At 34.7% G+C, this 13,488-nt stretch overlaps 2 protein-coding genes and 6 non-coding genes across 10 annotated transcripts in view; 7 read left to right on the forward strand and 1 right to left on the reverse strand.

Annotated features, from left to right (window-relative positions):
• Window positions 1–13,488, reverse strand: part of LOC123688854 (inactive dipeptidyl peptidase 10) — a 114,938-nt gene that overhangs the window by 14,464 nt on the left and 86,986 nt on the right. For all 3 annotated transcript variants that reach the window (XM_045627578.1, XM_045627577.1, XM_045627579.1), the window contains 2 exons: window positions 1,894–2,017; window positions 1,011–1,240 (listed from right to left, as the gene is read on the reverse strand). In XM_045627578.1, coding sequence (XP_045483534.1) covers window positions 1,011–1,240; window positions 1,894–2,017 — 354 coding nt within the window. The remainder of the gene's footprint in view (window positions 1–1,010; window positions 1,241–1,893; window positions 2,018–13,488) is intronic.
• Window positions 2,728–2,800, forward strand: Trnam-cau. The gene has a single exon. It is a non-coding gene; the product is annotated as a tRNA-Met (tRNA).
• Window positions 4,194–4,266, forward strand: Trnam-cau. The gene has a single exon. It is a non-coding gene; the product is annotated as a tRNA-Met (tRNA).
• Window positions 4,781–4,853, forward strand: Trnam-cau. Its single transcript has one exon. It is a non-coding gene; the product is annotated as a tRNA-Met (tRNA).
• On the forward strand, window positions 5,368–5,440 carry Trnam-cau. The gene has a single exon. It is a non-coding gene; the product is annotated as a tRNA-Met (tRNA).
• Window positions 6,007–6,079, forward strand: Trnam-cau. Its single transcript has one exon. It is a non-coding gene; the product is annotated as a tRNA-Met (tRNA).
• On the forward strand, window positions 7,064–7,136 carry Trnam-cau. The gene has a single exon. It is a non-coding gene; the product is annotated as a tRNA-Met (tRNA).
• Window positions 10,107–11,305, forward strand: LOC123688855. The gene is made up of 2 exons (XM_045627580.1): window positions 10,107–10,307; window positions 10,924–11,305. Exons 1-2 carry the CDS (start codon window positions 10,206–10,208, stop codon window positions 11,281–11,283), a joined length of 462 nt encoding a protein of 153 aa, XP_045483536.1. The 5' UTR covers window positions 10,107–10,205; the 3' UTR covers window positions 11,284–11,305.

Below are 13,488 nucleotides of genomic sequence, written 5' to 3' on the forward strand. Positions count from 1 at the left end.
CTAAGAACCACTCATGTGGAAAAGTCAGTTCTGGATACTCAGTAATAGTTCTGGATACTAAGTAATAGCCAAGGCTACTAAGGAGCCTTGGCTACTTTAACAGTATCGACGGCCTCCCGTATACTAGTATGAATAGGAAGGGGTTAAGAACAAAAGATCAATTTCTTCGCAGTAGGCAAACAGAGCCGTAACGACCCCGATTCAGTGAAATAAAAATAATGAATGTGCAGCAAAATATTGTGAATATTGTAAGACTGAAGGGAGAGTAGCATACAATATTTCATATGATATACAGAATCCTCACATTTTTGTACCGTATGCTGCAATTTCAAGAGTGAATTCAAAATAATTCTTCTACAACTGCTATGAAAAGTAGCGTATTCTTCATAGCTTACTCAATTTCAAAACTAAATATTGCTCATACAGTGATAAATATTATTTCTCACGGAACTTTGCCCACACCTCGGTTGATAAACAAATGAAATTGGGCTTTTAAGATATTTCTATGGAAACGCAATAAATTAGCACATACTGTCAACGAAGGCCATTGTGATTCGAATAGAGTTCATTACTTGAATAATTGAAATTCGTGCAGTTGTAGCAAAAGTATCGTGTGCAACATGTAAAGAAAGTCCTTTTCTCGCTCGTGTGTTTGCGCCACTCACGAGAAAAGTTGGACTTTCCCACTATATACTATTTTTCTCATTTTTGGGAGCGTTCAACTTTTCAAGGAAGGAGTTTTTGTACACATTAAAGATCTAATATCTCGTTCAAGATAAATAGCCCAATTTATCAAAATAAAAACCTAAGGAATATAGATTTTGAGCACAGTATTTGATCAAATTCACAGGAGAATAATTTTCCTTCATGAAGAAAGATTTGAGGCCAATTTTTTCGATAGCAGGTGAGTTGGAAGAATCTTTCAGCGCAATGTGGCGAATAATTTCTGCGATACACCGAAAAAAGAGGCGCGCCGACACCAGCAAGCAAAAAACACCTCATTCACTCACATAACATCGTTCGAATGGTCCCAAGTCAGAATCCTAGTCACTTCGTACTTTCCATGAGTCAGTGGAATTATCCTACGTTTGGGTATGTTCACATACACAGCGTGTCTGAAGAAACCTGCCGGCCCGTCTCTCACCGGCGCCACTGTGATATAAGTGGAGCTGTCCCTGCCGAAGATGGGGCTGTCCCCCATGTCTACCCACCCGCTGCCGTCGCTGGTTACACGCTGAGTCTGAAAAAAAAAAATTAGACGGTTTTAGGGAAACGGACAACGGGCGAACGACTGCAAAAACTAGCGCCTGCCACGGTAATGGGAGTAGGATTTAATTTGGAGTGTGGCGATGTACTTCGGGAGAAATATAAGATTAAGGTTTAAACGAGATTTGGAACGAGATAGTTGGTTTTTCTGCAACACTGCTTGCTAAGCGTGAGATTAGTTCTGAAATAAGACCCCTTAGATTTTATAATAACTATAGCTACCGTTGGAAACTGCCTAGAGCCAATACCTCCTAGACTGTTTTCTAGGAGGTATTGCTAGAGCACGTTCTTAAAAATTATGCTTGGGAAAGTTAGCTCCACTGAACTATCATTGCGATTAAAAAGAAAATATATAAATCATGAAATGTCCAATTCAGTTATCGAAACATACTTCGCTAATTTCTTCATTATTTCATCTTCTGTGACCGCTTGACTATTAATGATTTGGATATGGATCTGAACATCTGATTTAATTTAATTATTTTTTTTTATTTTGACCGAGAGAATTGTGTTAATTAACAGCAGATTCTAAAGTCTGAGTTGATTCTATTATAAGAATTGCGATTGAATTCGATGGAGGAAATAAAAAAAACACAAAATTAGGATATTGATTTAGGTAGGACTTACTTCTTTACAATCCCACTTAGGACTCGTGCAAATAGAAACAATGGATAAGTTTTGCGGTCGGTTGATCCATACTACACTTATTTCTGTGAGGCTAATCCAGGATACGGCTGTGAAATAGTATTCCCTGAAATAAGAAATGAAACATGATTATTAAAATATCAGACAGAAAACTAGTAACAAATGCGTATATGGTTTTAACTAATAATTCATTATTTTCGTCATAATGTATGTATTTTTTATTCAGAGTCGGAAATAGTCTGAAACTATATTGATCGACTCACTTATGATGAATTCATGATCATCCAGTTGTCCATACAAGTCTATTATTTAATGAAGAATATTATATAACCAAATAAAGAAAACTGTAGTTATTATATTAGTGCGCAGTGGAAGCGTGATTGGCCCATAACCTGTAGTTATTATATTAATACACAGTTCAAAGAACTGAATGCAATAATTTATTCCAACAATTCAATTGACATCGAAACAACTACTGTCGATGTTACATAAGGCAACAAAAATAATCAATACCATATCAACAATGTATTTATTCAACACAAACTCGTTGCATATTATTATTTTATCGAAAATTATAGATTCCAATTGAAACCTATTGATGAAATATTGTACTAATTAACTGTTTTTCTCTTACGATAAAGGGATAAAATCTTGAATTTGGATATTAACAGAATTCAAATATGTGACTGTTTAAAAATTACTCATTTCTGAATTGTAGTTACTGCAGTTTTGGCATAAAAATTAATTCTTTCATAGACCAATAATATTTTTAGGAGAATTTGGTACAAAATGAACACAACAACCTAAGTCCCCACCGCCTCGGTGGCGCAGCAGGCAGCGCGTAAGTCTCATAATCTTAAGGTCGTGAGTTCGATCCTCACCCGGGGCAAATTTTTGATCAAATTTGTAATGATTGAGCAATCATTTCCTGACCAGATAGCCGTATAAATTCTTCATAATGTCTGTATTTTTTATTTTTGAGCTGGAAATGGTCTTAAACGATATAGTTCCAATCACTGACGATGAATCCATGACCATCCGGGTGTCCAGCCGTAAACATACAAAACTATGGGGAATATTATCGTATCAGTTGAAACAAACTGTAATATATAATAAAAGTAAGCAGTGGAAGCGTACTGGGCCCATAACCTGCAGTTATAATATTAGTAAACAGTTTAAAGAGTGATGAATTGAACGCAATATTTATTCTCAATTGACATCGAAACAATTACCGTCAATGTTGCATGAGATAATTAAAATAATCAATGGCAGGAGTGCATCTCAACAATTTATGGATTACAACACGAACCAATGAATAGTGATATTATCAAAAATTATAGATTCTCATAAAAACATATTGAAAAAATGTTGTTCTAATTAAGTGCTTTCTCTTACGATGAATGTTGGTACTAAGACTATATGTTTTGACTTTGGATATTAATATAATTCAAATATGTTTAAACATGAGAAATTAATACTTTTATAGATCAATAATGTTTTAAGACATATATAGAGATACAGATTTAACTCAACAACTTATATCGCCATCGCCTCGGTGGCGCAGCAGGCAGCGCGTAAGTCTCATAATCGTGAGTCGTGAGTTCGATCATCACCCGGGGCATATTTTTGATCGAATTTGAAGTGTTTGAGCAATCGTTTCCTGGCCAGATAGCTCTATAAATTCGTCACAATGTCCTTTTTTTTTTAATTTTGTGCTGGAAATGGTCTTAAATTATTATTATTACATTGGATACAGAGTTGAGTATAAAACTATAAAACTCTTAACAAAATAATGATATAGTTCCAATCACTGATGATGAATTCATGTTCATCCGGCTGTCTATTATTCAATGAGGAATTTCATTTTACCATATAAAGCAAACTCGTTGAATAGTTTTTTTATCAAGAATAATATATTCTCATAAAAACCTATTGATAAAATATTGTTCTACTCCAGGGACGACGCCAGCTTTCAAAAACGGGGGTGGCCAAGAAGAGGCCTGTTTTTTTTTGGGTTGGGCAAAGTAAAGCGGAACTATAGTTTTGCTAATTTTTTAGCTTTAGTGTGTCACATTTTAGGGGGGGCTAGCAGAATTTTAGTGGGGAACCAGCCCATCCCCCCTAGCATCGCCACATAATTAATATGTGACTGAATACAAAAAAACTCATTTCTGAATTTTAGTTTCTGCAATTTCGACATAAAAAATTAATACGTTTTTAGATCAAAAATGTTTCAAGAATTTATTTGGTACGAATTGAACACAACCACCTAAATCGTCAGTGCCTCGGTGGCGCAGCAGGCAGCGCGTAAGTCTCATAATCTTAAGGTCGTGAGTTCGATCCTCACCCGGGGCAAATTTTTGATTGAAGTTGTAATGATTAAGCAATCGTTTCCTGACCAGAAGGCTTTATGAATTCGTCATTATGTTTGTTTTTTTTATTTTGAGCTGGAAATGGTCTCAACCAATGAGGTTCGACTCACTGATGACGAATTCATCGTCAGCCGGCTGTCCGGTCGCGAACATATAAGTCTATAATTTAATGATGAATATGTATTTTCTCAAAACATCAAGCAAACTCGTTGAATAGTTACATTATCAAATATGATAGATTCTCAATTCTTATTAAAACCTATTGAAGAAATAATGTTCTAATTAAGTGTTTTTCTTTTGAGATAAACGCAAAAACTAAGAATTCAATTCTTGAATTTTGATATTAATATAATTCGAATATGTGACTGCATAAAAAAAACTTATTTCTTAATTTTAGTTTCTGCAAATTCGACATGAAAAATTAATACTTTTATAGATCAATAATGTTTCAAGAAAGAATTTGGTACGAATTGAACACAACCACCTAGATCGCCATCGCCTCGGTGGCGCAGCAGGCAGCGCGTAAGTCTCATAATCTTAAGGTCGTGAGTTCGATCCTCACCCGGGGCAAGTTTTTGATCGAATTTGTAATGATTAAGCAATCGTTTCCTGACCAGATGGCTTTATGAATTCGTCATTGTGTTTGTATTTTTTATTTTGCGTTGGAAATGGTCTCAACCAATAAGGTTCGACTCACTGATGACGAATTCATCGTCAGCCGGCTGTCCGGCCGTGAACATATAAGTCTATAATTTAATGATGAATATGTATTTTCTCAAAACATCTAGCAAACTCGTTGAATAGTTACATTATCAAAAATTATAGATTCTCAATTCTTATTAAAACCTATTGAAGAAATAATGTTCTAATTAGGTGTTTTTCTTTTGATATAAACGGAAAAACTAAGAATTCAATTCTTGAATTTTGATATAAATATAATTCAAATATGTGACAGCATAAAAAAAACTTATTTCTCAATTTTAGTTTCTGCGATTTCGACATAAAAAATTAATACTTTTATAGATCAATAATGTTTCAAGAATTCATTTGGTACGAATTGAACACAACCACCCAAATCGCCACTGCCTCGGTGGCGCAGCAGGCAGCGCGTAAGTCTCATAATCTTAAGGTCGTGAGTTCGATCCTCACCCGGGGCAAGTTTTTGATCGAATCTGTAATGATTGAGCAATCGTTTCCTGAACAGATAGCTTATTAAATTAGTCATTATGTCTGTATTTTTTAATTTTGAGTTGGAAATGTTCTAAACCAATAAGGTTCGACTCACTGATGACGAATTCATCGTCAGCCGGCTGTCCGGCCGTGAACATATAAGTCTATAATTTAATGATGAATATGTATTTTCTCAAAACATCAAGCAAACTTGTTGAATAGTTACATTATCAAAAATTATAGATCCTCAATTCTCATTAAAACCTATTGAAGAAATAATGTTCTAATTAAGTGTTTTTCTTTTAAGATAAACGGAAAAACTAAGAATTCAATTCTTGAACTTTGATATAAATATAATTGAAATATGTGAAATTGAGACTTCTATTCTTGAATTTTGATATCAACATAATTAATATGTGACTGCATACAAAAAAACTCATTTCTTAATTTTAGTTTCTGCAATTTCAACATGAAAAATTAATACTTTTATAGATCAAAAATGTTTCAAGAATGAATTTGGTACGAATTGAACACAACCACCTAGATCGCCAGTGCCTCGGTGGCGCAGCAGGCAGCGCGTAAGTCTCATAATCTTAAGGTCGTGAGTTCGATCCTCACCTGGGGCAAGTTTTTGATCGAATTTGTAATGATTAAGCAATCGTTTCCTGACCAGATGGCTTTATGAATTCGTCATTATATTTGTATTTTTTATTTTGAGTTTGAAATGGTCTCAACCAATAAGGTTCGACTCACTGCTGACGAATTCATCTTCAGCCGGCTGTCCGGCCGTGAACATATAAGTCTATAATTTAATGATGAATATGTATTTTCTCAAAACATCAAGCAAACTCGTTGAATAGTAACATTATCAAAAATTGTAGATTCTCAATTCTTATTAAAACCTATTGAAGAAATAATGTTCTAATTAAGTGTTTTTCTTTTGAGATAAACGGAAAAACTAAGAATTCAATTCTTGAACTTTGATATAAATATAATTCAAATATGTGACTGCATAAAAAAAACTTATTTCTTAATTTTAGTTTCTGCAAATTCGACATGAAAAATTAATACTTTTATAGATCAATAATGTTTCAAGAATGAATTTGGTACGAATTGAACACAACCACCTAAATCGCCATCGCCTCGGTGGCGCAGCAGGATTGAGCAATCGTTTCCTGACCAGATAGCTTTATAAATTAGTCATTATGATTGTATTTTTTATTTTGAGCTGGAAATGGTCTCAACTAATAAGGTTCGACTCACTGATGACAAATTCATCGTCAGCGGGCTGTCCGGCCGTGAACATATAAGTCTATAGGTTAATGATCAATATGTATTTTCCCACCACATACAGCAAACTCGTTGAATACTTATGTTATCAAGAATTATAGATACTTACTTATGAAAACATATTGATAAAACAATGTTCCAGTTGAGTGTTCTTGAATTAAGACAAACGGAAAAATTTGGATTTGAATATTGATATTAACATAATTCAAATACATGTTTTCATGCGAACAACTTCTGTCTGAATGAAAGCCTATTAAAATTGAATACAATTTTTGGAAGTTTTTCATCCAAATTTCAGACCATTAACCCTCAACCCCAACGCCTCGGTGGCGCAGCAGGCAGCGCGTAAGTCTCATAATCTTAAGGTCGTGAGTTCGATCCTCACCCGGGGCACACTTTTGATCGAATTTTCAATTTTGGAGCGCTCCTCCCTGACGAAATAGCTCTATCAATATAGAGCTGTCTAGTCAGGGGGAAAGCTCCAAAATTACAAATTTTGCGATGAATTGAGTTGCAATGTGTTTTTCGGACTCCTCATCCAAATGGAATGAAACTTAGCAATGTCATTATAATAAATCACAACTTTAAAATATAGATAGAAAGAACGGAAAGTAAACATTTTTGCTCGATTCCAAATACAAGAGAGATGGACGTTTAGTGTCACCAATTACAATAGAGCCGTGGATAATCCTGATTTGATTGTTGAATGCTTTATTAGAAATGCTTTTTTCATATCTTCACAATAGCTAAATCATTTAACTGAGAAAAGAATTGACCCTTTTGAAAAAATAAAGAATTTTTATGAATAATAGTATATTGTGGGGATTACAGATTCAATATCATTCAACGAGCGGTAATGTAGGTCATAACTCACGCAGATGAAGTTGATCAAGTGAGTTATGACCATTTCCGCAAAAAAACAACACTTACTTACGATGAAGAATCTTGCCATCTTGCGTAACAAAATTAAATTCTAGTGAATGAAGAAAATTGAAACGTTGCAATATGTATTATAACACCAAAAGTTTCGAAGGTTTTTGAATAAAATAAAATTGCAAAACAAAACAAATACATATACATAATTCAAAAATAACATACAAAATTCAACTTCTACTATGTCTAAGAGGTCTTAATAAAACAGATACACAAGATACAAGGGGTGATAGGGCATGCAAAGTTTCAGTATTTCTTCGAAAACTAATTGGAATTACAAACAGGTGTTCTGCTGAAAACATTTGGCGTTTAACAGTAACTAGTTTCGAATGCAAAATCGTAGGATTGTTCCAAGGAAGAAATAAGGGGAGGCGACAAACTGGGCCGAATTGCCGCCCCTCAAATAGAGGCTCCTGAAACGGTCGCTTTACTGTTTCACTCATAATGCTGGCCCTGGGCTCAAATGTGTGAATTTGTCATGAAAAATTTCAATAAAATGAAGGATATGGCGCTGCAACCGTAGCCCTGGCGGCCATTTGGCTGATATGGTTTCTTATCATAAATGGCATAACTTACTCTTCACTATGGAATCAACATCCATTGATTTCTTTTGAAGCCTACTCGTTTCTTTCAAATATCAAAATGAATCTGTTTCTGAGATGGAATTTCCATATTGAACATCTAGCAAAAAAATTGAACCGGTCTTTTTACGCCATTCATCGTCTAAAACACTCACTGCCCATGGATGCATTAATAAATATATACTACGGTATGGTCAACTGTCACCTTCGTTATAATATAGTTTTATGGGGAGGGTCTTCTGGTAGCGACCGAGTTTTCATTGCCCAGAAGAAAATCATTAGATTAATTTTCAATCTGCGTCCTCAAGAGTCCTGTAGACCGACATTTAAAAATTTTGGAATCCTGACATTTCCATCTCTTTACATCTTGAACTGTCTCCTGCATGTAAAATGTAACATAATTAACCTTATGAAGTGTTCTGACTTTCACGAATATCAGACAAGACATATTAGCATCGTCTGCATACCACGACACAACACAAGCAAATATGAGACCTCGCCTACTTTTGCGGGAATCAAGTTTTACAATCATCTTCCGAACGAGCTGAAATCGCTAGATATCAAAACTTTCAAAAAAAAGATCAGATGTATATTAGCTGATAAATGCTTTTACAGCTCTCAGGAGTTTCTTTCTGACTCATTGAGTGAATCCTTTATATTGTTTCTTGTAATGTCAAATTTTGCATCTCAAAGGTTGTAACTATGCTTTTTTTTCCTGATGTTGACTTGTCCTATACATTATTCTGTGTGTTAGGGATCAATAAAGATTTGAATTGAATCCTCTTATTGGAAAACCCCTGACTATTAAGAATCGACTATATTATAGTTGTTTTGACATCAACCCTCAATACAAAAAAAAAACCAATAACCCAGTTCTCAACATCGCTTCCCCTTTCACCCTATCCTTAAAAAAACAACCGGAATACACACTTCAGCAAATTCGGACAGGACCACGGGCAGTCCTATTCAAAATCCGTTTTCGAAGGACCAGGCAGATCGACTCGGCACCACTCAATTCATTCGACCAGGCAGAACGTCCTCGAGGTCGCGTTTATCCAATTCAATTCGAAGGCAGCTTCTCGATAAATTCCGCCGACTCCAGGGAGGAACGTCCGGTGTCAGTGGTGTCACACCAATCTTGATAAGGGGTCGAAATTCTGTACGATGAGATCCGACCGTGTAACTGTCGAGAAGTGGATACTTACTCGGAGTAGGAAAGAGAGAATAAACAGGGACGAGACGGAAACGCTGAATGTTTCCGATAAGGATGATTCTTTAGGAATTAGTGGGCTGTGGACACGATCGGTTTCGTGAAGATGGGACGGGAGACCGTTAAATTGTTTATGTTGTGAATTCAATTTTCGATTTCTATGTCATTTATTTTGTTGTGGAACATTTCTGAATATTTCACGAATACTTCTTTCTGAAAGTTTCATCAGTAAGACAAATATCAGAAGAATTAATTAATGTCTGAAATTAAGTATAATAGCATTAGATATTTTGGCTAACAGACAATTTTTCAATTCCGGAAAAAGTACCTCCGAATCACTTGTCAGAATGAATAGATTCGTCACATAACAAGAGATATTATTTTGCTTTTTGACCAATTAAAATTTTCAACTAGTTGAACCTTGCAATATTCGATTTTTTTATCATATTTCAATTCACCAGAAACAATACCCAGTCTTATCAGCAGTTAAACTATAGATCAGCAAAAAACAATGTTTCAATGGCAATATTAAATTATCTCGGATATCATATTCGAAAGAAAAATTTATATGCGAAATTATCATATTATTTTCTATTGAGATCGTTATCATTCGTTAATTTTGCAAAAGAAGGAAAAAGTGCGTAATTTTGCGATTTATATGCATTCGAGAATATTGTGATTAAATCTTTCAACATTCCCACTTAATTTTGGGGGCTATATAAAATTTCAGTTCGTCAAATGATTTCGAATTCAAACAGAAAGCGGCTCAGACTTGGACATATTATAATGAAGATTATTTTAATGATTATTGTGGCTATATCTGTGTGGTCCAATTCGAACGTAAGTATTATTTCGAGTTTGATTCGTTATTGAACTAAAGTTGTCTACAAAAAGGGATCTAGAACCTCAGTTACCTTACTGGTCAAACACATAATTGAACAACTTGAAATTTAGTATTAGTAGCCCTAATAAAATCAATGATTGAATTCTAAATCAGAAATAATAATACAGAGTGTTAGTAATAAATGATAAGTAGTCATTCTGCATGGAAAAATAATTCCAATATAATTTTTGTTCCCAAATGGTTTGTAGTCCGAGATACAATGTGTTTTTTATTAAGAAAAACATACATTCGAATGGAATTTAGTGTGTTTTAAGAGGTAGTTATTGCGCATTTATCGACATACAATTAAGAATTTTCTGTTCATCACTGGCGCGCAGATGGATTATGATATTTTTGAGAGATATGACATTTTTAGTCACAGCGTTTATTAGTTCGAATCCTTCAGTTTGCGATATTTTGATTAACCATATTTTGATTATTTGGGTTATTCAATGAGGAAATTATAAACCCTTTATTCTTGCTGATTATGCCATTCTTATAAAATTAAGTTTGAATTCAACAGTTCACGGCAGCATCGATTACTTAACAATTTTTATCAATGAAACATTTCAGGGTTTCAACTCCAAAGAATGGGCGGATCTTGGTCGAACTCTGAAAGAAGAATGCAAGAAAGAGATTGGAATCGAGGAAGTGAGAAGACAGAAAGTGCATCAAACTGTAGTGGATAAATCGGACATTTTACTGCTGAAATATGTACAATGTGTTGGCATAAACGGTGGTTTTGTTGATGAGGATGGGAACGTCAATGTAGATTTTATCAAACCACACCTCCGAAATTTGGGAATACCAGAAGATGTCATCACTGAATCTACTCAGAACTGCGTTAAGAAATCAGAAGATATTCTGTTGAAAATAGTATATTATTATGAATGTTATCGTGAATATTTGCCTGCAAGAGTATTTGCTGTATGAATCCAAGAAATAAATGAAAAAAAACTAATTCGGTCTAATATTAATCAAACGAAGGATTCCTTCTTTCGAAAACCTCAAATATTTTTATTTCAATTGATTTATTTACCCAACATTAGCCTATCAGAGCAGAAGAAGAAACTCCCCTTGTAATTTCCATCCTCACTCACTTTTCCGGTTTTCGTGGCCTTACTGGTCCTTGTCGTCCTTTTCGTCCTCACCCACGCTATTCCACTGGTCCTTCGATTCTAGAAATTTTCTCTTTGTCCTTGATGTACTTGAAAGAACTTTTTTTCCATAATATTACATATGTAATTAATTCCATAATATTTCTCTTAAGGTTCTTTGGTGCTATTCCCGTGGTTGATAAGACAGTTCTTGTTGAAAAAATTCTCCACGGATGCCACATCTGAAACCACCTCCTTTTGATGGATGCTATATTGTTATTTGAGATTGCTACGTCGATGAATAATTGCTGTCTTCTGATGTTTATCGACTAGTAATATATCTGGTCTGTTGTGAGGAACCGTTTTATCAGAGAGAACTGTTCGATCCCAGTACAGTTGGAGGTATAGTTTTCGTTCTTTAGGATGGTTTTCGGTCTGTATATCACCACGTGATTTCTCTTGATCTGTCAATATTTTCTCAGAGGGGCAAGGACAAAAATAATGTGTGATATTTGCCTCGGTCGATGGCACAAGGTCTGGCTCATAAGCATTTCCAGTCATATGAAGACATGACAAAAGGAGCTTGATTCGCGGATTGCCTCAGAAGATGAACACTTTTACCGTAAGGGTATTCGAGGTCTACCAGAAAGATGAAAAAAGTTTTAGCTCATATTGGGCAATATTAAGAACGATTCATTTTGAACCATTTTTTACAATTTCAACCAATTAAAATCTTCAACGAATTGAACCTTCGCACGAAATTTGAAGCGTTTACTTTTTTATTATATTTCAACTCGCCGGAAACAATATACAGCCTTGTGAGCAGTTAAACTATAGATTAGCAAATAAATAATTTTTCAATGGCGATATTGAATTATCTCGGACATCATATGCGAAAGAAAAAAAATTTGTATGCGAAATTATCATTATATTTTCTATTGAGATTGTTATCGTTCGTTAATTTGGGAAAAGATGCGAATAGTGTGTAATTTTGCAATTTATATACATTTGAGAATATGTTGATTCAATTTTGCAACATTCCCACTTAATTTTGGGGGCTATATAATATCAATTCGTCAAGTACTGACGAATTCAACAAAAAAGAAGCTCAGACTTAATCTGAATATAATGAAGATTATTTTAGTGATTATTGTGGCTATATCTGTGTGGTCCAGTTCGAACGTAAGTATTTTTTTTTGAGTTTGAATCGTTATTGAACTGAAGTTGTCTACAAAAAGAAATCTACTACCTAGGTTACCTTACTGGTCATACTCGTCAGATAGAAATATGAAATTCAGTTCATCAGTAGCATTAATAAAAATTAATAAGTTAACTTCAATCTAGCAATGATTTTACAGTGTTAGTGGATAAGTGCGACAAATATCAGGTAGTGATTTTGCATGACAAAATAATTCCTATATAATTTTTGTTCCCAAATGGTTTGTATTCGTAGAAACGATGTTTTTTCTTAAGAAAAACATATATTCAATTGAAATTAAGTGAGTTTCAAGAGGTAGTTATTGCGCATTTATGGACATGCAATTAATAATTTTTGTTCATCACTGACGCGCAGATGGGTTATGATATATATATTTTTGAGAAATGTGACATTCTTAGTCTTATTGTTATTATTTGAACTGGGGTCGTTGTGGTTCGGTAAGCCTTCCGGGAACTACGACCATGTAGTTATTTTGTTCTCTACCCTACTCATTCATGGAAACCCAAGAAGGTCGTAAATGATGTTAATAAAACTGACAACCTCCTTAGGCCTTGGCCGTTACCTCTCTAGTATCCAGGACCGGCTTACCCATATGTATGGTTCTTAGGCCAGCCAGCTATGGACACTTCCATACCATGTGTTCGGCTGTTTCTGATTCCGATCCACAGAGCCTGCAAAACTCATCTGCTGACTTTCCTATGCGGTACAAATGATGTTTGTACCGACAGTGCTCCGTCAGCAGTCCCACCATCGCCCGAAGCTTGGCTCGTGACAGCTTCAAGAGCTTTTTGGCGTAGATAGGTAAAATCGTCACGAATTTTT

This window comes from Harmonia axyridis, chromosome 1 (genome assembly GCF_914767665.1).
Source record: "Harmonia axyridis chromosome 1, icHarAxyr1.1, whole genome shotgun sequence".
Lineage (NCBI taxonomy): Eukaryota > Metazoa > Arthropoda > Insecta > Coleoptera > Coccinellidae > Harmonia > Harmonia axyridis.